The 22,194-nt window shown below is 31.6% G+C and overlaps 1 protein-coding gene and 1 long non-coding RNA gene across 10 annotated transcripts in view; one reads left to right on the top strand and one right to left on the bottom strand.

Moving 5' to 3' along the window:
* The window catches only part of LOC143222889 (uncharacterized), a 31,564-nt gene extending 9,586 nt beyond the window's left edge, over positions 1-21,978 (bottom strand). The window contains exons 1-3 of one of the 2 annotated variants that reach the window (XR_013012569.1): positions 21,827-21,978; positions 20,145-20,248; positions 11,157-11,310 (exon numbers count right to left, since the gene is read on the bottom strand). This is a non-coding gene — a long non-coding RNA (uncharacterized LOC143222889). Of the gene's footprint in view, positions 1-11,156; positions 11,469-20,144; positions 20,249-21,826 lie in introns of those variants that run through there. The other variant, XR_013012570.1, reaches the window with a different exon arrangement.
* Positions 1-22,194, top strand: part of LOC143222886 (mitogen-activated protein kinase-binding protein 1-like) — a 93,133-nt gene that overhangs the window by 31,251 nt on the left and 39,688 nt on the right. For 6 of the 8 annotated variants that reach the window (XM_076450033.1, XM_076450028.1, XM_076450025.1 and 3 more), the window contains 5 exons: positions 5,588-5,679; positions 17,903-18,023; positions 20,185-20,277; positions 20,541-20,657; positions 21,385-21,483. In XM_076450033.1, the coding sequence (XP_076306148.1) occupies positions 5,588-5,679; positions 17,903-18,023; positions 20,185-20,277; positions 20,541-20,657; positions 21,385-21,483 (522 nt within the window). Of the gene's footprint in view, positions 1-5,587; positions 5,680-14,935; positions 15,107-17,902; positions 18,024-20,184; positions 20,278-20,540; positions 20,658-21,384; positions 21,484-22,194 lie in introns of those variants that run through there. The other 2 variants (XM_076450031.1, XM_076450030.1) reach the window with 2 other exon arrangements.

Genomic DNA, 22,194 nt, shown 5'->3' on the forward strand with positions numbered 1-22,194 from the left:
ATTTTTGTTCTAAATGGGTAGCTTGCTCTGGTCGGAAGGAAATATAGATTTATAATTCGAGACAGTATTTTTTGAAGGAATAAATGAGATAATTTTGAGTTTCAAATGATCTATGACAACCTTCAGACTACCAAACAATATTTTTATTAATAACACAGAATAAGCAACAAGAGCTAGAGATGAGAACATATTACCCTTTAGATTAGATTACTTTCAATAAAAGTTACTTGTTACTGTTTTTGTAAAGTTTGCTACTACATTACTGTTTCCTTGTAGTAAGTATAAGTGGGTTTTTGTTGGTTCGCTTAAATAAATTAATTACAAAGAATACTTTCTGCAAGCTCACAGAACCACCAATAGTGTCAAGACCCATCTTATCCCTGAATTCATGTCTGGATAAGAACGGTCTAGTCTATCTTAATTACCTAGTTATTTCATCTGATTTCACGAGACCTCTGCTGTTATCTTCGTCTGTGGACTGTGCTGTTGAAATCCAGGCGTCGTGACGTCATAGTTTTGGAATTTCTAGAGATGCTTGCATCTCAATGACGTATTGTTATTTTTAAATTAATAATAATAATTTGTATATTTGAAATAATGTTTTATAAAAATCAGTAAAGTGATACTGACTAAAACAACTAGTAGCAAAATGCTACCACATGCACGTAATTTCGGTTTTGTTTTTTTTGTAATTATTATACTCGAGCTGGAACTGTGACATAAAAGTGTATTGTGTTAGCTTAAAATATTTCGAAATAAGGATTAATAAATGAATTAGTAGTGTTTCGTTTTGTGAACGTATATTATGTCAGGTTAATGGTTATGTATGTTAGAAGTTCCATAGATGCGCCGAATTCTTGTGTGTTTTGTCATAATAGGGTTAACTTTCATTCTGAATTCCTATAGTTGTTCTTTTGTCGTGATTTTGTCTTACTATTATAGCAGCATTTCTAATGACCTGGAATAGTGTCATTATTTTAAATAACCAAACTGTACAATAATATAAAAACAATGTGACGTTTGGGATGTGTAAGATATGAAATGTCGGTAAAACTCTCGTGTTCAAATTTTAATAGCACCTTTTCACCTTGTCTTGGCCTCCAAGTATTTAGTGAATCTTCGACGTACATTTCCCATAGAGCTCTGACAAACTATTTCGACTTTTCTGTTGAATAAACATAGTAATTACTTAAGACTGGGGCCTGACATGGCCTAGCGCGTAAGGCGTGCGACTCGTAATCCGAGGGTCGCGGGTTTATGCCTGCGTCACGCCAAACATGCTCGCCCTCCCAGCCGTGGGGGCGTTATAATGTAACGGTCAATCCCACTATTCGTTGGTAAAAGAGTAGCCCAAGAGTTGGCGGTGGGTGGTGATGACTAGCTGCCTTCCCTCTAGTCTTACACTGCTAAATTAGGGACGGCTAGCACAGATAGGCCTCGAGTAGCTTTGTGCGAAATTCCAAAACAAACAAACAATCCTTAAGACTAAACAATAATTTACAGATTTATAACGCCAAAATCCAGGGTTCAATTTCTCGTAGTTGTTAGAGTGTAGTCAGCGCAGTGTATAGCTTTGCATTCAGTAATTGGATAACATCTGAACATGATATAAACGATATTACAACAACTTTATATTTTCAACAATTATATATTTTAGTAGCTGATGCAGAGCACATGTTAACTACACATTTTCAGTAATTATTACATGTTCGTTTAGTGATAAACTTTTTTATTAGGAACTGAACAATTGATACTTTATGAAAACTACAAAATACCTATGTATGTGTTATTGCTTCAACATAAAAAACGCAACCTATTTATATATATAAAACAGACTTATTATGTAACTATTATGTTTGTTTGTTTTGGAATTTCGCACAAAGCTACTCGATGGCTATCTGCGCTAGCCGTCCCTAATTTAGCAGTGTAAGACTAGAGGGAAGGTAGCTAGTCATCACCACCCACCGCCAACTATTGGGCTACTCTTTTACCAACGAATAGTGGGATTGACCGTCACATTATAACGCCCCCACGGCGGAAAGGGCGAGCATCTTTGGCGCGACGGGGATGCGAACCCACGACCCTCAGATTACGAGTCGCATGCCTTAACACGCTTGGCCATGCCGGACCCCTACTATTAATATATACTACTGTATTTAATGTTAAAGTGAAAAAAAGAAGGGACTATCGTTCAAAATAATTTCGAAAAGTAACTTTTTTCATTGAAATAATAACAAAAACGTTGTTGTTTTGGAATTTCGCACAAAGCTACTCTTGGGCTACTCTTTTACCAACGAATAGTGGGATTGACCGTCACATTATACGCCCCCACGGCTGGGAGGGCGAGCATGTTTAGCGCGACGCAGGCGCGAACCCGCGACCCTCGGATTACGAGTCGCACGCCTTACGCGCTTGGCCATGCCAGGCCTACGCCTGTTTGAATTGCTCAATGATTAACTAGCGTGCGCAGATTGTGAATGCGAGGGTTCAGAATTTGTGTCTCGCTGTTGCAAAAATTCATTCCTCACTTCGGGGCTGAAGGAAAGCTCTAAAATTGAAGGTAATGTTCACTTTTCAATTAAACAAGGGTTGGCTGTGGATGTTAAGTCAAATTGATTGGCTGATTTCCCTCTGATGTGTCACTTCAAAATGAAGAACAGCTATGCAACGACAGCCCTAGTGTATAGCTTTGCGCGAAAATTCGAAAGAAATTAGAAATATAAACTAGATCGTACCGTATGAAAGTTGTAATAAACTATAGGAAATTCCCGATATATTTATGTTTTGTATAATGTGTCCTTTCTCGAGAGTAAACTTTTCATGCTAAAAACTGACAAGGGTTTGTGTCATGAATGTCAGAACAAACGATTACATCCCTGGAAGTAACAGTATTTAATATTATGTATGATTTCCTTATTTGTTGTTTTGAAAGGACTATACTTTCATCGTGTTTAGTTTTTCAAAACAAGCATCTTATATTCCTTTCTAGTGGTACTTATAAGGTAACGGCTATGATTTACATAATTTTTGCTGAAGTCCCCTTTAACGCATAGGAAAGAAATAAGGGCCCTCGGGGAGTGACTTAGGGGGTCCAGATCCAAACTTTTTTCTGCCTTTATATCACTTTCCGAGATGCCCTTAAGGTGTCTTTCAGCTTTGGTAAAGATCATTGGAATAGTATGGAAACATGAGGACCAGAAAAATGACAGAGAAAATCTGATCCTTACATAGTGCCCTTTTATCACTTTTTAAAGGGCCCTAAGGGTGCATTCATATTTAATTGAGATTGGTTAGAAGCTTTAAGCTTGAAGGGTGGACACAAATGCAGGTAGACAGTGGTCCTCAGGGATGTAGTGAGTGTCAATGCCGAGGAATTACCTCCCTTATAACTCTCCATTGGGGACCCTTAGAGTATATGCCACGTTTAGTTGAGATCTATGAAAATGTGTAAACGAGAAAAGTGAATGTACATGTGCATAGACAACAATTATTTTTTGGTGAACTACATAAGACTTTTTTGTTGTTGTTTGTTTTTCATTCAATCGATCCTGACACGTGTTTGTTGGATAAAAGTTTCACCTTTTGCCAATCTCAGGCATGATGAGTTTGATATCGTTTGATATGCAGTGACGTAGCTTGTTGATTGTTCAGCTCAGGTTGTATGTTACAAATTAGGAGTGCTTCTTTTTCTTAGCGTTCATTCATCTTTTAAGTAGTCTATTATTCAGAAATGCTCACTGTTTATTCTTTACTATAGCATTTGCTTAGATGTCTGTAAATTACAAATTTGTTAAGGGGCTATTATGCGAATGCTCCTTGATTCTGGAAGCTAAAGTTTAAGACATTCACTCAGTGTAGACTTGGGTGAAGCAAGGACACAAATAATTGTATATCATCAGCAATTTTTTGACGGAGGAATTTATCTTTAAAAAGGACAATTGTGTATCCATTTGTCCAGTTTTAAGATGCTGTTAGGCTGACTTGAGAGATATATTCAATGTACAATGCTTTTGATTCACTTGCTGACTTGATGATATATTCAATGTAGAATGCTTTTGATTCACTTTTTAGTTTGATGACAGTGAACATTCCAGAATAATGAACTCAGCAAAAGATGATGTAACTAGGATGTTTCTAGAGTGAAAATGTAATAATTTGTAACCTGGCATTAAGTTATCCTGTAGCTTGGCTGCACACACAAGAAGGGGAAGACATTGTACCTATTTTCTCCTCCCAGTAGCATTGATATTTTTATTATGGACCAGTTAAAAAATATATTATTGTGATAGCATTGGAATCGGCTACATTTATTGTATTTCATGCATGAAAACAAGTTTTTTAATTGGTTTTAGAAAAGTTGAAATAGGTTCATATCATTTCATGTTTGTCTTTTAGTGAAAACAAATTTATACTTACACTTAGTTGTATAATTTTTTTTTTTTATATTTCTATGCCCCTCTTGATTATGAGGATTATCCATCCTGATGTTTTTAATAATTTTTGGACTCACTATTTGGCAGGATTTCAAATTAATCATCTAGAAACACATCACCTGAATTTTTTTTGTTTCTCAGTTGATCCAAATATCAAATTTGAAGGAATATTCTGTTAAATTTTATGAGTGGGTCATTTACATTTTAAGATCAAGAGTTTGTAAGATTTTACAAATTGAGAGAAGTTTCTAATCATTGATGAAATGTCTCATATATTAAAGTCCTGTACCTATTGAACTGTCTGCTGTGAGTGGAAAGAACTTGTACATGCAAGTAGGCAGGTGCATGGTTGGTTAACTTGCATCCACATATGTATAAACATATGTAAAAGGTATTCAAACAGCTTTATATATATCACAAAATCAACCATTTTCAATGAAAATATACAAAACAAAAGAGAATGCTCAACAACTTTGGCACTTCAAATCCTTTTAGGTGGGATGGAGAAAGCCAGTACAGTAGACTTTGTTTTCCTTTTTATTAACTATATTTTTGTGTGCCAGCAATACCAAACATGGGGCACATGTATACCTGGTTTGATATTATTATTCATCAGGATCTCTACCACCCTTTTCTCAAATTGAAATTATTTTCAGCAGAGTTAGAGTATATTAGTTTGTGAAACCTTTGGCATGGTCATATTCATCAATCAAGGAAAAGTTTTGACTTCTTTAGTCAAAAACTGTAATTATATTTCAAATTGGTCAAGAGAAGATGGAACTATGAGCTAAACTTTATACTAAAAAAACTTATGGCCATTTTATGAGCTGCTGTGCTGCAGCTAAAAATCATGAGGGGCATACTCTTGAACCTTCCAGTATGTTTTATTTTTCCTCCATAAATAATAGCCACACCTGTAGGTTTCTGCCTATATCCCTATTGTGCTTATGAAAAGGAACCCTACTTTGTATTATGTTCTCCCTGTGGGCATGCCTTAATAATGAGGTGCATTTGTGATTATGTTGTGATGGATATTTGTGCAACATTTCATAAAGTTTGGCTTAACTTCATTTCTTACGTAGTTCATATTGGGCTTATAAATTCAGTTTTGTCCTGAGTGAAATAACTTATGTCAATATATTTTTTTATTTCAGGTTAAACTTGAATGTGTATTAGGCTTAACTGTTTCTAGTAATGCTGCTCTTGACTGTGGACCCCAACAGAATGTTGTGGCCTACCCTGCTGGGTAAGTTTTATATATTCACACATACAGACAGAATTTTTGCTGTGTGTTGATGTTTGGTATCATTGGTAACAATATAAACCATCTCTCAGCATGCTGGTTTATAAATGTTTAAGTGAGGTTCTAGAAATTTCAGTTGACCTAACAATACTGAACATATTGTTATGCTTTCCTAAAATATGTATTGTTGATTTTTACACTTGAGAATCTCCTATAAATTTAGTGAATAGATGGGAATTTTGCAATACACATTAACTATATGTCACATGCATTTCTGAAAATATATTTAACTGAAACAAATATCGATATTAAAATAAATATATGAGAGTAAATCCATCACATAAGGAACACGATGAAAAAAGAACTACTTTGGAAATTATAAAGCTCTGCCTATAAGTACAATTTACACAATCTAGGATATAGAAAGTAGGTCCACTTCAAAGCTTTTCAGGTTCTTTTTAAATCTGAGTTTGGTTACTTCACCAGAGATAGTTTTGTAAATGGAAAAATTGGTAAAGTTATTGGTAACTACAGCTAGTAGGTAGTGGTCATCTTTTATACATTTAAATGTCAATCTGATATAGTCACAATCTTCTGTTTATTTGAATATTATAAATTACTAGTAATTTTTGTGTTTTTCATTTATGTTATGAGATGGTAAATTTGCATTTATTTATTTTTAATATTAAGATGTTACTATGTCATAATTATATTTCACATGTTTAAGTTGCTATCAGTGTTAACTGTATTCTGCAAGTTTGATTACAAAGATACTGAGTAGGAATCATTTTATTATATATTGCATTATTACAGTGCTCCTTATGTTTAATTGGTTTACTGTTATTTCCCTATGTTATTATAATTATGTGTCTCATCCATTGTCATATGACAATTAGCTTCTGTATGCTTGAATGTTAAGTAGTTCAGCTGTTCACTGACATTCATGTTTTATGTGTATGATTATCAACATGGTCAGGCTTCATTTCTTCACATTCACAATTTTTCACAATGCTATGCTTTTTATGTCTAGGAATGTACAAGTCAAGCTTGCTGATGATACCAAGGATAATGTAGGCCAGCAACTTTAAGAGAATGAGTACAAGGTTAAGAAAAGTTTCATACACTTGAAGCATTTGAGAAATATTTTGAGATGCTTCCTTCTTTTACATATATTATTTTGGGGTTGTTGCTGGTTACATAGGTAAACCTGTAAGGCTGAAAAATGAAGGAGTCTGTATATGGTTCTTAATTATTTAATTACTTATGTAGACTACCAGTCATCATTGCCATTTTTTTCAAGATTTTTATAATGAATTTTTTATAGTTTTAAAAAATGTTAATGAAAGTATGCTACAATTTTGCACTGGTTTATTTTTCATAACTAAAAAGAAAATATAATTTCCAATAATGCTACCATACAGTTGAGAAGATCAGTATTTTATGATAAATGTGGGAAAGTATGTTTAAGTTTTGCTATAGCAGCTTTCAGTTACATAACATCAAGAAAACCTAACTGACACTCAAATAAATTAACTAAATATTTAATATTCCAAATATAGATAAAATTGACACTTGAAATAAATATGAATATTTAAAGGTTAAAAGAGAAGTTGTATGGTAAAGAAATAAACTTTAGGGAAGGAAATACTTTGGGTAGCTTTGAATATACCACAATATTAATTTAAAATCAGTTTTAGGCTAACCCATAGTAATATCAATTATACAAATGCAACTTTTGTTCATCAGAACATGTGCATTAGAAATACAGACAGTATGTATGTTTGCAGGCTGATTATAACCCTTTGTCTGGAATAATTTTCACATATTGTTAGTTTAAAACCTAGAGAGGGTACCAGTCATATTCTCTGTGACTTAATGATAATTTGCTTATTGTCTCATAGTAGATGAAGGTAATCTTTTGATTTTCATACATCTCAATGGTAGTTTGTTTTTTATCTCCTGTTTAAGTTTTATTTTCTTTGTGTCTGGTTGTTAATCTGCTTCTCATTCCACATCAGGTCACTGTCATCTTCCATATCTTTGAAGGTTATTTAGTTCTTCATCTCACATTAGGTGGCAGTTATCTTACACATGTATAAAAAAAAAGATACATTCACACTGAATTTTAGAATTATATTATCTTGTAAACCCCTCAATAGTTATTGTTCATAATTTCATAATCTGAATAATAATAGTAGCAGTTAGTTTTGACTGATAGTTCATAGTACTTTAGAACTTTCAGTTATTAATGTCACAAAAATATCACGTTTTTGGTTATATTTGAATGTGCTTCAGTGACATTTTATCACACCATTATTTACCAGATTTGTCGACAATATGTCACCAATTACTAATATTTGAATAGAATAGTAATCTTGTTTATGCAGTAGGCTTGGACACTTTTTCATTTTTCTGTAAATTGAATACATATATAATCCTTCAATTAGTTGAGCTAATACTTCAGGTTCTTATTTAATGTCTGTTACTTAGAGTTATCATATACAATGTGTTTATCTAAGGATATAAAACAAGTGAATACATCAATATATAGGAAAAAGAAGTCTACATGTGGGAGAAACTTTATGTTATATTTGTTATAGACAAAAGATGTTTTATTTTAGAATGAAACTTAAAAAATATGTTTCCTGTGTATTGCTAAGACTTTATGTAGAGTAATATCTGTGTTCAAAAGTGTATTAAAAATGTTGTCACTATCTATATTTAAGAATGTGTAGAAAATAATATTCCTATCTCTGTTTAAGAGAGTATAAAAAATATTATCCCTTCTTATTTAAGAGTGCATAGAAAATGTTTCTGTCCTTGTTTAAGAGTGTATTAAAAAAGTTGACATTCTTGATATGACATATAAAAACATACCGTTCTCTTTCTCAATTATAAAAGATACTAACATTATTGATGGAATGAAAAGATGTTACTGATGTTCTCATTGGTCAGGATTGTATAGAAAATACTGTTACGATCAGTAATGAGGTGCACATAGAAAATAGTCTTATGATCAATAATCAGAAAGTTTTAAAAGAACGTTTAATAAATCCCCTTTTTTAAAAAAAAATATATAGACAGAAGTACTAAACTGATCAAATAGATTACCTTTAACTTGAGATAATTTCGAAGGATCATAGATTAGGCTTACATTAGCTGCTTAATTTCAACATGTGTCGAAGCTTCTTTTTAAGCTTTTGTAATTATTTGGTATTTAACGCAGCTGGAGTTTCATTGAAAATGTTTGACCTGCTTTTCAACGTTATTTACTTATGTAGGTCATCTTTCGAACTTTTAATGAGAAGTAAACCCTATATATACTGTACATATGTACAAAACAGGTTTTAATACTAAGGTAATTTATAATGGTGTAATGTGTAACCTTATCATAAAAACACGTCTTATTTAGGTAATAAATGTCTAACTCTTTCACCAGTATATTAAAGGATGATTCGTACGGAACTTGCTACCATTCACTACAGGAATTGATTACTAAATGTACAATTCTCAAAATTTCGGGAACACTTTGATACACATGGTTAACTTCACAGATAATATCTAGCTGTTGTTTTCCTTTTATTTATAATGAGAACCCTCATTCCTGTATGGGGTTTTGTTGTCTAGGTATACAAAATTAGTCCACTTTTATTAATACATTCATTTTGACAGTTTTTTGTGCCAATAGGAGCATAACGAAACCAAGTCATTGTGTTTATTAATGTATTCTACTGCTTTTCATTCATAGTATCTATCAGTTAATTGAAGTTATGCAAAATTAGCTTGAGAAGCAATAACCAAATCGGGAAGATCGTCTTTCTAATGCGTTAGGTGGCGCGATAATATAAAAATATATTATATCACTGTGGAAATGAAGACGTACAGTAATCACAGTAAAGTGGCATGTAATTGAAATTATTTTGTTTAACCTCTAATCATGATAAACAGATATAATTGTTTCAGTCACAGGCAGTTGTGTTAAGTGGAAGTTCTGTTACTACTGCGAAATGTATGTCGGTTTCAATGAGCAAGCCAATTAACCTATTTGTGGTCTGTGTCTTGCTTTTCGGAACACTTTTTTGACGTTTTTACGTTCGGTTAATGAACTGAATTAAAACCCATTACTGTTATAGTTTATATTTCTTATATATTTTCAGTCATTCTTAATCCAAATTTGATTTTTTTCATACTCTAAAATTATTGCAGCTTCTGGTTATTCTTACATCTAAATGAACCTATTTTTACACGTTTTAAGTTTTTATAGTTTCTGATTATTTTATGTGTGTGTTTTTTTAGTAGTCTTACTTCTTATAAACATTTCAGGTTTTATTTGTACGCCTAAGTTTACCTTTGTAATATGTTCTGAAGTTATGTTTTTCATGTACTCGTGTATCTCAGAGTTTTAGACAACCTTTGCTTGTAAAGCTGTGTTTGAAAAACTGTCAATAATTTTTTTTATATCTCTATCCTTGCTGCCTTATATTTGTTGTATGGACGTCAGTGTGTTTTTTCATAGGTTTTTTTTTCATTCGAAATTTCTACCTATAAATCTAATCATCTTCATAAACATCACGACAAGAACAACTTGTAACCCCAAGAATTGATTTTGGTATTCTTAACTTGCTTACCTAATTCACAGTTACGGGAGAGCGGTTTCAGTAATGAGAGAAAAATTGTGTATGTTTATGGAGTCTGAAAAAATTGCCTTAATTCTTGCAGATTCTGATAGATTGGTTTGAATTTCGCTCAAAGCTGCTCAAGAGCTATCTGCGCTTGCCGTCCCTAATTTAGCAGTGTAAGGCTAGAGGGAAGGCAACTATAATCACCACCTACCGACAACTCATGAACTACTCTTTTACTAACGAATAGTGGGATTGACCGTTACATTATAACGACCCCACTGCTGAAAGGGCGAGCATGTTTGGTGTGATGGAAATTCGAACTCGCGACCCTCGGATTACGAATCGAGTGCCTTAACCACCTGTCACCTGGCCATGCCGGGCCGATTCCAAAAGAACAGTATTTTTATGTAACTATAGTAATGATGGTATATAAAATAATTATTTTGTTTTAAATCAGAAGAATGTCATTATGAATATACACAGATCTATCCACTGTAGTTGTTTATAATTTGTATGATTATGTAACTTTAAGAAGGAAATTTTTGTCAGGAGTGTTTGTTGTAGTCACATTCCCGATAATGTGCTATTTGACTTAAAATTATAGTCAGAAATATAAAGTTTGTTAATTTAAAATTTCCGTGTGATAGGTCACGTGACCTAAAACCTGAAATCTATACAAGTTTTCATCTGATAACTGGTACAAATTTACAATCTGTATTATTTAATCAGTATTCATACATTTTACAAATATCTTGCAAATTACTTCACGAGTATTTAACAGGTCGTACATACCTTTCTGTAGAATGTTCATAAACTAAAGTACAATGAAACACAGTGCTACTAAATATGGCTTCCTACCTGCTCTAGGCTGTAAGGTATCCAAAGTAAAAACAAACAGGACTAACTGTGCTGTGCTCATCCTCCTTTTCTAGATAGTGGATCATCCAGAACAAAAGATACTTTCAGGAATCTTTAGTCTCTACTTACTTCTCTTTTCTAGGCTGGGGGTCATCTGTAATTAAATATATTTTGTATTCAAGCTTTACACAGCCCTTCCACCAAGATGTGGGTCATGTAGAGTAAAAATACAGTTAGGAGTATTTGATACGTATTCATATCCGGTTCTTCAAGTTGCGGGTCATGTATACATGAAAGCTCGCTGAGATATGGTTAATTAATACTCTCCGGGTTGTGGGTCATCTAAAGTAAAAACCCAAGAGTATTTAATCACTATGTCATCTGGGCTAAAACAAAACTAAATCCCTTGGTTTATCACATATGCAAGTACAATAAAAATTACATTTTATAAACACTAGTAGGGATCGATACATACATAACCTAGCTAGCTATAGTAATATAGAAAGTTTTAATGTTACAAAATATTGCAACAAGAAAGTGAAAACTACAAAAAATGAGATATTTAACAGTTGAAAACGTTTATCACTAATGTGGCTCAGACTAACGTTATTACAGTGATTTGCCAAAAGTATGCAATTTTTTTTAAATTTTTATAGTTTTTACTTTCTTGTTTCAATACTTTTAGTAGCATTAAAGCTTTGTATATAACTATAACTAGCTAGATTTTGTATATATCGATCCCAAGCTAGCTTTATAAAATGTATTTTTATTGTACTTATTTGTTACCTTTTAATTACGTATATTTAGATACGCTAGCAATACGAAACGTAGGGCTCACGTATATCGTAATCGATTTTATTACTCATCAGAACCTTTACCTACCTACCCTCAAACCTAATTATATGTTCAAAGTAGTGCATAGTCTTATATGTTTATACATTCACACGTATGTATACTAGTTTCAATAGAAGAAAGGTTCACTGGGATCTCAGAAAGAAGAGTTCTTGCAAGAATTAAAAACTTAGAACTATAAGGTTCGTCATTTCTTCTGTACTCTTGTCTCACAAAGTCACGTACTTAAATTAAGTTTTGTTGAAATGATGAAATTTCGATTCACTACATAAACACGTATATGGCGCTTTAGGCGGATTTATAAGTGCGATAAGTTGTAGTTTTGCACAGTTAATACTTTGACCTAGTCATTGTTAATATCCGAGCGATCTGCCATTTTGTTTCAACATGATACCTACTATTAATTTGTTCCTTTGAATTTCGCACAAAGCTACTCGATGGCTATCTGCGCTAGCCGTCCCTAATTTAGCAGCGTAAGACTAGAGGGAAGGCAGCTAGTCATCACCACCCACCGCCAACTCTTGGGCTACTCTTTTACCAACGAATAGTGGGATTGACCGTCACATTATAACGCCCCCACGGCTGAAAGGGCGAGCATCTTTGGTGCGACGGGGATGCGAACCCACGACCCTCAGATTACGAGTCGCATGCCTTAACACGATTGGCCATGCCGGACCCCTACTATTAATAATATATACTACTGTATTTAATGTTAAAGTGAAAAAAAGAAGGGACTATCATTCAAAATAATTTCAAAAAATAACTTTTTTCATTGAAATAATAACAAAAACGACCCAGATTGCTACAATGATATAAACTTATTGCAGGTGTTTTTCTGGAGTGGTAGATGATACAGTCTTTCGTTAGTATGTACAAAGAATATTTCGAAAGTAATGTTTATTACAGTTCTTAGTTTGTGTGTCAAAATAGCCCAGTTTGTTTAAAAAATTCCGTGATGTGTAAACTAGCAGTCAAGTTACTGGTAGTAAAACTATTCTTTCTGTTTGATTAGCCTGGCATGGCCAAGCGCGTAAGGCGTGCGACTCGTAATCCGAGGGTCGCGGGTTCGATCCCGCGTCGCGCTAAACATGCTCGCCCTCCCAGCCGTGGGGGTGTATAATGTGACGGTCAATCCCACTATTCGTTGGTAAAAGAGTAGCCCAAGAGTTGGCGGTGGGTGGTGATGACTAGCTGCCTTCCCTCTAGTCTTACACTGCTAAATTAGGGACGGCTAGCACAGATAGCCCTCGAGTAGCTTTGTGCGAAATTCCAAAAACAAAAAACATATTTATAATAACATACTCTGTGCATATTTGTATATCTTCTTACCCGAACTATGCCCCAACTCAGCATTAAGAGCTATATTATGCAAGAAATACAATGATAATAAGAGCACAGTAGAATGTTGGTAGACAATTATTACAAGGATACGGTAACAAATCACAACTATATAATACATAGAATTGTGGTATTATGAATATTAATACGTCAGTAAACAAAGGCAAAGACATACGGGAACAAACAATTTTATAGAAACATGCAAAAACTATCGATATATAGTTTACAGTGTTTTCAAATTGTTCACTTCGTTATCAAAAAAAGGTTAAAAAAACACAAAGGTGTAGTATAATATTTGTTTTCGACTTTTTAGTTCGAAGTTATTATACCACAATTTATCTGTACGACTTTATTCGTTTTAAGCAACAACTCGGTGAAGGCACATACAAATGAATTGAACAATCGTTAAAAATAAATATTTCAAGAGTATAAGAATTCCATAAATTATAATTTGTAGTTCACTTGAGTTCTAAAGCACACTGAAGTTAAAACAATGACCGTGTGAACACGATGATAAATAAGTGACAAAACAGAATAGTATGGATAAACAACAACAACATAAAAACGAGACCTGTTTTTGTTTATAAATCAAGGAAAGCTTTTTGTATTTTGGAATGAATTTGAATTTTTACGGATCAGTTGGACGTAACATCACAAATGTTATCCCCGTTAATTTCACGATATTTATTGAAGGTTCGAGTTTGAAAGCACGATGTGCCCTTCACTAATGTTTGTTGTGCTTCTGATTTCTAGCGTGAGAACAGTTATTGTTACTATATGTAGGATAGACGGTTGCATATAATGTAAACGTTTCTGTATAACAAGTTAGTGGTAAAACGTATATGTATGATTGTCCACGTACTTGCATACGTTTTTTTTTTTTTGAGTATTCACATTAGTGTTTATAGAAACTGTTATCCATGTTATTATTAGATGATGCATGAATTTCACAGTTAAATTTATATGCTCTTTATTACATTTTTGCTTCACATGTTTGTTTACAGCATCAGCGTAAGATGGTAAAAGTAACGTAGGTGTGTTTTGTGGTTTTTAAGGAAAATAAAGTGTGGATCATCCAAACCTTTTAATAGTTTGTTAAAAGTCAGTGTCAACCTTTCATACCACTTTTTTTAGGTTCGTAGTTATGCTATACCATTTTGTTGTGAGTAATTCAGATGTTAAACAGATAACGTTATCAGAAAACCTTACTTTATATTAAGATATGTTTTCAGTTTCCTCTCCAGGTTTACAAGTTTTGATCATTGTTTTGTAGTATTCCCATTGTGTGTTTTGCAACACTTTAGTTCATTCAAAACATGCTTTTATACCAGCTAAAACATCTTATTAAGTTATATAATTATAACAGTATGCTAGATAAACAGATTTCTCAGATTGACAGTCTCAACTGAATATGAAAGTACATGAAACTCCACTAGTATCTTGTGTTATGTTAGAAGAATCCAGTATATTTCATTATGTCATGTGGCAAAATCTTCTGTTATAAAAATTATCTCATTTTTATTATATTTTCTTACTTGATTAGTGCTGATAGAAAGGAGTTGGAAAATAATTTATCCATCCCTGATATTATGATAAATTAACACTTTTATGGAACTTTTATCTGTCTTCAGGTTACAAACATAAATATACTGAAGTTATTGAACATCTTGGGGACCTTTTCAAAGTCCCTTATTCTACAGTACCTGACATTGACTACTGTAATTGTTAGTGACCTGAAAAGGATGTATGAAACTGCAAAGGTGCATTTCAAGAAATTTTTAGAATGAAAAGTATTATGTGTCTTGAATTTATTCTTTTAGTAATTTCAGAATGAATGGTTAGACAAATGTGACTATTTTGTTGCAGTTTAATGAGAATGTTATAATTTAAGTTGTTTACATAGTATAAGTGTTAAAGTAAGTTATTTTTAGAAGCAATAATTATGGCAAGCTTCTTTACATAACTGTTTATTGATCATTGGTTGTGTGGTTCAACTGTTGTGAATTGATGTCACATCACTTGCACTTTCTGAATATTTCTCATTGTTTCAAGTAAATATTACTACACCATAACATCTCATAGTTTGTAGAAAGTTATGGGCCTCAGTTGGGTAATATGTATATGTAAAGAAGTTAGGAAAGTAAGATAGTGAAAATAAAAGTGAGAAAAGTGAAGTTAAATTGCAAGTGAATTTAGCCATAACAAGGGATTTTTAAAGTAAAAGTTTCATACTTTTTATTGTAATAACAGAAGTAGATAAGAATAATTGAGTTTGAAAGTAAATGAACCACACTGTGTCAACTTTTGATATAAAAAATGATTATTTGAAGCTCTGAATAGAACTGCAGTGATCAACAGGGTACCATAAGTGAATTTATCACTGATTGTATTTTTCTATAACCTATTAATATGTTTAAAATGGGGAGTTAATAACAAAAAGTCTGCAACATTTTGTGAATGCTACAGCCTGTTTTATCAAATGCAGTTTGCTTACATATTCTTCATTTCAATAAAACTTGGTAAGTTTATATTTTCTCTCATATGCAGATATATATAAAAAGGTTGACAACTATATTTAAAAGAAAGTAAAGAGCACCAGGTACTGTACAGGTATATATATTGAGATTAACTTGATGAATGTTTTATGGTATAAAAATATAGGATGAACATTTGTTCAAATATTTTATATTTCATAAAGTCAATTATTTTTTTAGCATTTGTACAAACTCATAAAGAATAAGTACAAACATATTCTATTGTAAATTATATTTTCTTATGTGTTTCTTATCTTTTATGACAGTGTACAGAATAATTTATTCTTCAGAACATAAAGTCAGCATTCCATTTTTCTTCTTACATTAGGCTCTAGGTGTGTAAAGCTGTAAAGCTTGAGTTATGAGTGGGTGTAGTTTGATTGGGTGTGGTAGCAAGTGGTTTGTTGCTGGAGGTGTATGTGTGTTTAACTATCTAAGAAGTGTTTTCCATTATTTCTTGTAGTTCTCAAGAGTTTCCTTTAGTACAGTAGAGATATTATTTTAAAGTGCTCTAAACTTGTTTAAACTATTCATCACTCTCTCAAAAAAATGCATAGTTGTAAGTAGGATCCAAAGTATAACGTTAATGTATCATTTTAACTAGGTTGTTGGGTGATTACTAAAATTTTTAAAAGGCTAACATGTAATACATAATAAATCAGCAAAAACTATCAGAAACCTTGAGAGTGAAACCTAGTCATGATAAAATTTGCTGACTGGGATTGTTTGTATAATTCTTACATTAAGATTTCTTAATTAACCTTGGTTAAGTCAAAAATAGATCACTTAATTAAAAAATGGGAAGTAAAACAGACACAAGGTGAACATACAGTAACATGATTTGCAAAATTTTGTGTAAGAACTACTTGCTGCACTGTTTGCTATTATATTAAGTAGAAAACATTTTTGTGGCAGTTGAATAATTATATTTTCAGAAAGAAACTTAGTTTAAAATAAAAAATGACTTTTTGTGGAAGACATTTGGTTCATACAATGTATATTTTTTATTTTGTTGTAGTGGCCATACTTACTATTATTGCAGTGCATGTATTTGAATTTTATTGTTATATATACTTTTGATGTCTCTGACAGGATCTGTGGACTAGTGATTTACAATAATGATGAAACTGCTCTGACCAGTTTGCACTAAAGCATTTCTACTCACAAAAGTACTACTAGAACCAAGAAGCACTTGTTATTTTGCATTTTATCACCAAATATCTTGTTCATAGTTTATTCATTGTGTATGCATTGCTTTTACAGACTTTATATGAATCTTCTAAGTTATAACTGTACATTTCAGAAAGTTATTATATTTTTATTCCATGGAAAAGATAATCAGGAAACTGTGTGTTGTTGGTTTTATTATGAAAGTAATTTAGTGCACTCGTGCATGTCAATGTATTCGGCATTATAGCTTTGTCCATTGACATGAATTCTAAATGTACAAGTTCTTTAGCAGTTGAAAGTTTCATCCATTCACAGAACAAGAAAATATAAAAAAGTAATATATTATTAAATATAAAGAAAATTGTTAAAATGTATAAAATTTAAAATTAAGGTCTAAGAAAATTAACTATTAAAAATTAAAGGTAAATATAACATACAAGAAAAAGAACTGTTAAAAGATAAATATTAAAATAGATGAATATTAACTGTTAAGCAATGAAAAAAATGTTGATTATGAAGATAAGAGAAAAAGTATATTTATTAAAATACAATTAAAATTTAAAAAGTAAACATTAGCCTATGAAGAATGGAATTATTTAGAGAAAATGTAAATATTAGGACATCAGAGAAACTTTATGGATTTAATAAAAGAAGCAACTAATAAAGAATAACAAACAAAATGTTCAACTTTCAAAGTAGTTTTGGTTTAATGAAATTTATGCTATGAAAATATTTGTTTTTCAATTCTGTGTCTAAATATTTAGCAAATGAATAAAATAAGTTACCTTGAGTATAAAATTAGTTTGTTGGTTTTGGAAAACTATAATCAGTTTTTTTTTTCATACCTTCCAGTTGTGTTGTGGTTCTGTATAATGTTCGTAAAAATAAGCAAAACCACATTCTTAGTTCTTCCAAAAAAACCATCACTTCACTGGCCTTCTCATGGGATGGGAGATATTTGGCAACAGGAGAGGTAAATTAGATCTTTGTATTTTTATAAGTATAAGAACAATGTTCTGATTTTTTTTAATACATATATATATTAATTGAATTGGCATAAAGTATGTTAGCTTGATTGTGACTAGACCTTTTTTGTGTCATCTAATGTAGCATAGCATTGCTATGTTGCTGATAATTTTAATATATTTTCATAGAAATGTTTTTATATTCTATAACATGAACTTTAAAGATTCCAGATACTTTCATACACAAACATTACTGTTCTTATGGTGTTTGATGTGCATTATAATATTAAGCTGACTTAGCGTGTTTATGTGATAAGATAGCATCATATTAAACTTTAAATATATAATTCTAATTCCACAGTTATGTATAGCTTAAAACCATAAATAAATCATTTAATTACCCTATTCATAGAACTAAAAGTTACTCTTTAAATTTTATTTTATTGTTTTCTTTGTTTTTTTTTACTTTGATAATTTAAAGCTGTTTTCATTTATAATGAGAAATAATACCACTTAGAGCATACAGTAGTGTGCAACTTTATTGGAACGCATTAACAATTATAATTTTATGATCTTTACACAGGAAATAGCCATTAATTTACTAAGAAAAACCAACTTGTAATAACAGAAAATTGTTCTTACAAGAAATTATTATGAGATCAGTACACAACTACGAAAATTGTACTTATAAGAAATTATTATAAGATTAGTACACAAATAATGTTTTTCAGTTTTGTTAATGCTAATATTTCATGTGTTACATTGTATCTGTATATTTTCTCAAAGTCTGTAATGTTAATTTGAATCCCTTCTTAAAGCTGTTGTTAAAGACTTTCTTTAGTGGAGTTGATTCAGTTATCACAGTATGGAGCTCAGGAAATCCTGGATTTGTCTGTGGAATAAAGGTCTGTGGTTTGTGGTGGTCTTATCTCTTACTGGAGATTTGATTTTCTTTCTTTATTTGTCATATAATTTCAACATTTCTTGGAAGTCTGTTTAAGATTATTATTTTCTTGAAATATGGAGTTTTGTCCAATTAACGTTTTTCCAGAGAGTATAGCATTAAGTTTTAATATATATATTTACTGCTGTATTTATGTTGGTTCATGGTTCCATCACTTTTGTGAAGATGGCTAACAGAGTTGAAGACTGTGCACCTCAAATCGTCACAGAGCCTTTTGAATGGTTGATTGTTGACATGAGACACAAATTTTTTAACTTTACACTGATTCTTCAGTAAACATATGCATGTCTGTTAGACCCAAACATCTGGATGTGTTGTCCAAATTATCTTATGCCAGTGTTTCTAAGACTAGGATACTATTACTTTGAAAAAGCTAATCTGTTTACTGAATTCTCTTTATGTAGTAAGGAGTTCTTGTTGCTACTCTTCCTCAAAAGGCATATTTCTGCACAATTATTGAGACTGTTCTTCTTGAAAGTTTTTTTTAATGTGTTTCACTTGTTAACATTATCGATAAGACTTTTCAGATAATTTATTTTTGGATACCTAACATCTCTTTCAGGGAACCTTTTTCTCTGTCCCATGCCTTGCCTGATGTTATAGGACTAAGTTTCCTTGTATTTGTTCAATGTGTTTGTCACAGTACTGGTCTTCTGTAAATTTTTTTAAATTCCAACACCTGTATCATGTTATAATTTGAACTTGACTTTATAATAGGGCATTAATTCCCACAATTTTGGAGAGACAATTATCCATGAGAGTGTTGCACTACCTTTTATTTAGAATAGATGTCTTCAACAATTTTTAGAAAATACACTTCACTAATCACTTATGGCTGTATGTTATTTTTCTCCCAAACTATCAAATTAATTACATTTGCAGCATATTAAACTCATAGATAAAGTTAGAAAATCAGTAATTTGCTTATATTATGTTTTTAACATTTTAAATCACTGGTTTTATTGCATAAGTACAAAATTTGAAACTACAGGGGCAGTAGAATGTACTAGTAAATTTGCACACTACTGTTTATCAGTGTTTTCAGATACAAAAAATATATATGGTATTGTGTAGAATTTAAAATGACCTAAGAATTTGATATGTACATGAATGTTATCAGAAAATTAAAAACAGAATTTGTGTTATTGTACAAATCCAATCTTACCTTTGGTCTTGGGATGTACAGAACTGTTTTTATATTCTAGTGTGGACATCAACCTCACCTCAGAGTCTGGGATGTACAAGAATGTTCTCAGGTTTCAGAGTTTCCTGGACATAAATTTGGAATTAATTGTGTGGTAAGTGTGCTATTAATACATTTACTGTAATAAATAGAAAAGCTGACACAATAAAATTCTTACTAAATACCAAAAATTAGATATAATTTACTATTCAGAAATTACTGAAATAAAAATGCTTAAAGGAAAAATCATTATGCACTGTTTTAGTATGAACTTTTCAAAGTAGTGATATATGCATATATTTTTATGTAGTTTATAAAATCTTCATACTATGAACATAACATCTGAAGTTTTAATTTACACTTGTATTTTATCTTTAGGCTTTCTCTCCAAACTTGAAGTATGTTGTCTCTGTGGGTTCCCAACATGACATGATGGTTAATGTTTGGGACTGGAAAAACAATGTTAAAGTGGCTTCCAATAAAGTATCATGCAAGGTAAGTATGGAGTGTACATTTCTTTACAATATGTTTTTGTCAAGCAGAGATTCAGAGGTAACTTTAAAGAGAGTACCAATAAAATAAAATTTCTTTATCAAGCTAAAGTTCACTATTAACTTCAGCATAAAAAGAGTCATAATCAATCTTTACCATGCTGTGATTCAGCAGTAGGATTGGTATACAAAGAACAATAATTAATCTAATCTTCTTTATCATTCAATAGTAGGATTGGTATGTAAAGAACAATAATTAATATGAACTTCTTTATCATTCAGTAGTAGGATTGGTATGAAAAGAACAATAATTATTCTGAATTTCTTTATCGTTTAGTGGTAGGATTGGTGTGAAAAGAACAATAATTAATCTGAATTTCTTTATCATTTAATAGCAGGATTGGTATGAAAAGAACATTAATTAACCTGAACATCTTTATCAAGCTGATATCCAAAAGTAACTTCAAAGTAACATGAAAAATGCACAACGTGAAAAGCTATGTAATAAATTTTGAATAATAAAACTTACAGTCTGATAAAAAAAAAAATATAAAATGTGCTTAACAAAAACAATTAAGTACTTGTATGCAGGTTTATGCAGATAGTATTATTTTTATATCACTCTGATTTATTTGAAATGGAACGTCTCAACAAAATCATACTTCAAAGCTGTAAAGTTGTTTAGAGTTAGTTCTTTTAGGTTGTTTAGACTTAGTTATCTTTTCCTCCAGGTTAAAGCTTTGTCATTTTCTGCTGGTGGCAACTACTTTGTTACAGTTGGAAATCGACATGTAAAGTTCTGGTATCTAGAATATTCTCGTTCTACAAAGGTAAGAAACTTTGTAGATATGTAGTTATATCGTTCTTAAGTGTAGTTTATATATCATTTACACCAGTAGGCTGTAGAATATATACATCAAGCTATTTAATGATGATATGACAAGTGTATCAATCTTGTAGCTTATATATGTTATCCTATGTGTAGACAATAGAACTTTCACATCAGTAAATATGTGGAAGTAGAGTGTGTACATCATTCTAAATATAGACCATAAAACATATACGTCATTTTACTTCTATATAGGTTTTAGAATTAGTTTATGGACAGTAGAACATATACATAAATTTACCACTAGGCTGTGGAACATTACACCAGTAAAAAATGAAACTTACCCCTCAATATACATGTTGACTGTAATATGTTTACTTATATTCTATTATGATTTTATCTATTCTCATACAAAGTTATCTCAATCTTCTTTCTGCCCTCTAAAAATTACACAAAGTTTCTTGCATTCAGTGCACCATTTTGTTAACCCTATCAGTCTTCTTCCATTTTTAGACACGTACATATCACATGACTACTCTCCACCAATAGTACTGCACCACCTATATCACTGCAGCTAGCTCCCTTTGCTATTTCCACTCAATCCTTGCTTTTTTATGGACGTATTTTCATTTAGACATGTTTTTTTTTTCACATATTGAAATCATTTATATTGTGTGTCTTTGCCATTTAATTTTGTTTTTCAACAGTTTAC

Source organism: Tachypleus tridentatus, chromosome 8 (assembly GCF_004210375.1).
Source record: "Tachypleus tridentatus isolate NWPU-2018 chromosome 8, ASM421037v1, whole genome shotgun sequence".
Taxonomy (NCBI): domain Eukaryota; kingdom Metazoa; phylum Arthropoda; class Merostomata; order Xiphosura; family Limulidae; genus Tachypleus; species Tachypleus tridentatus.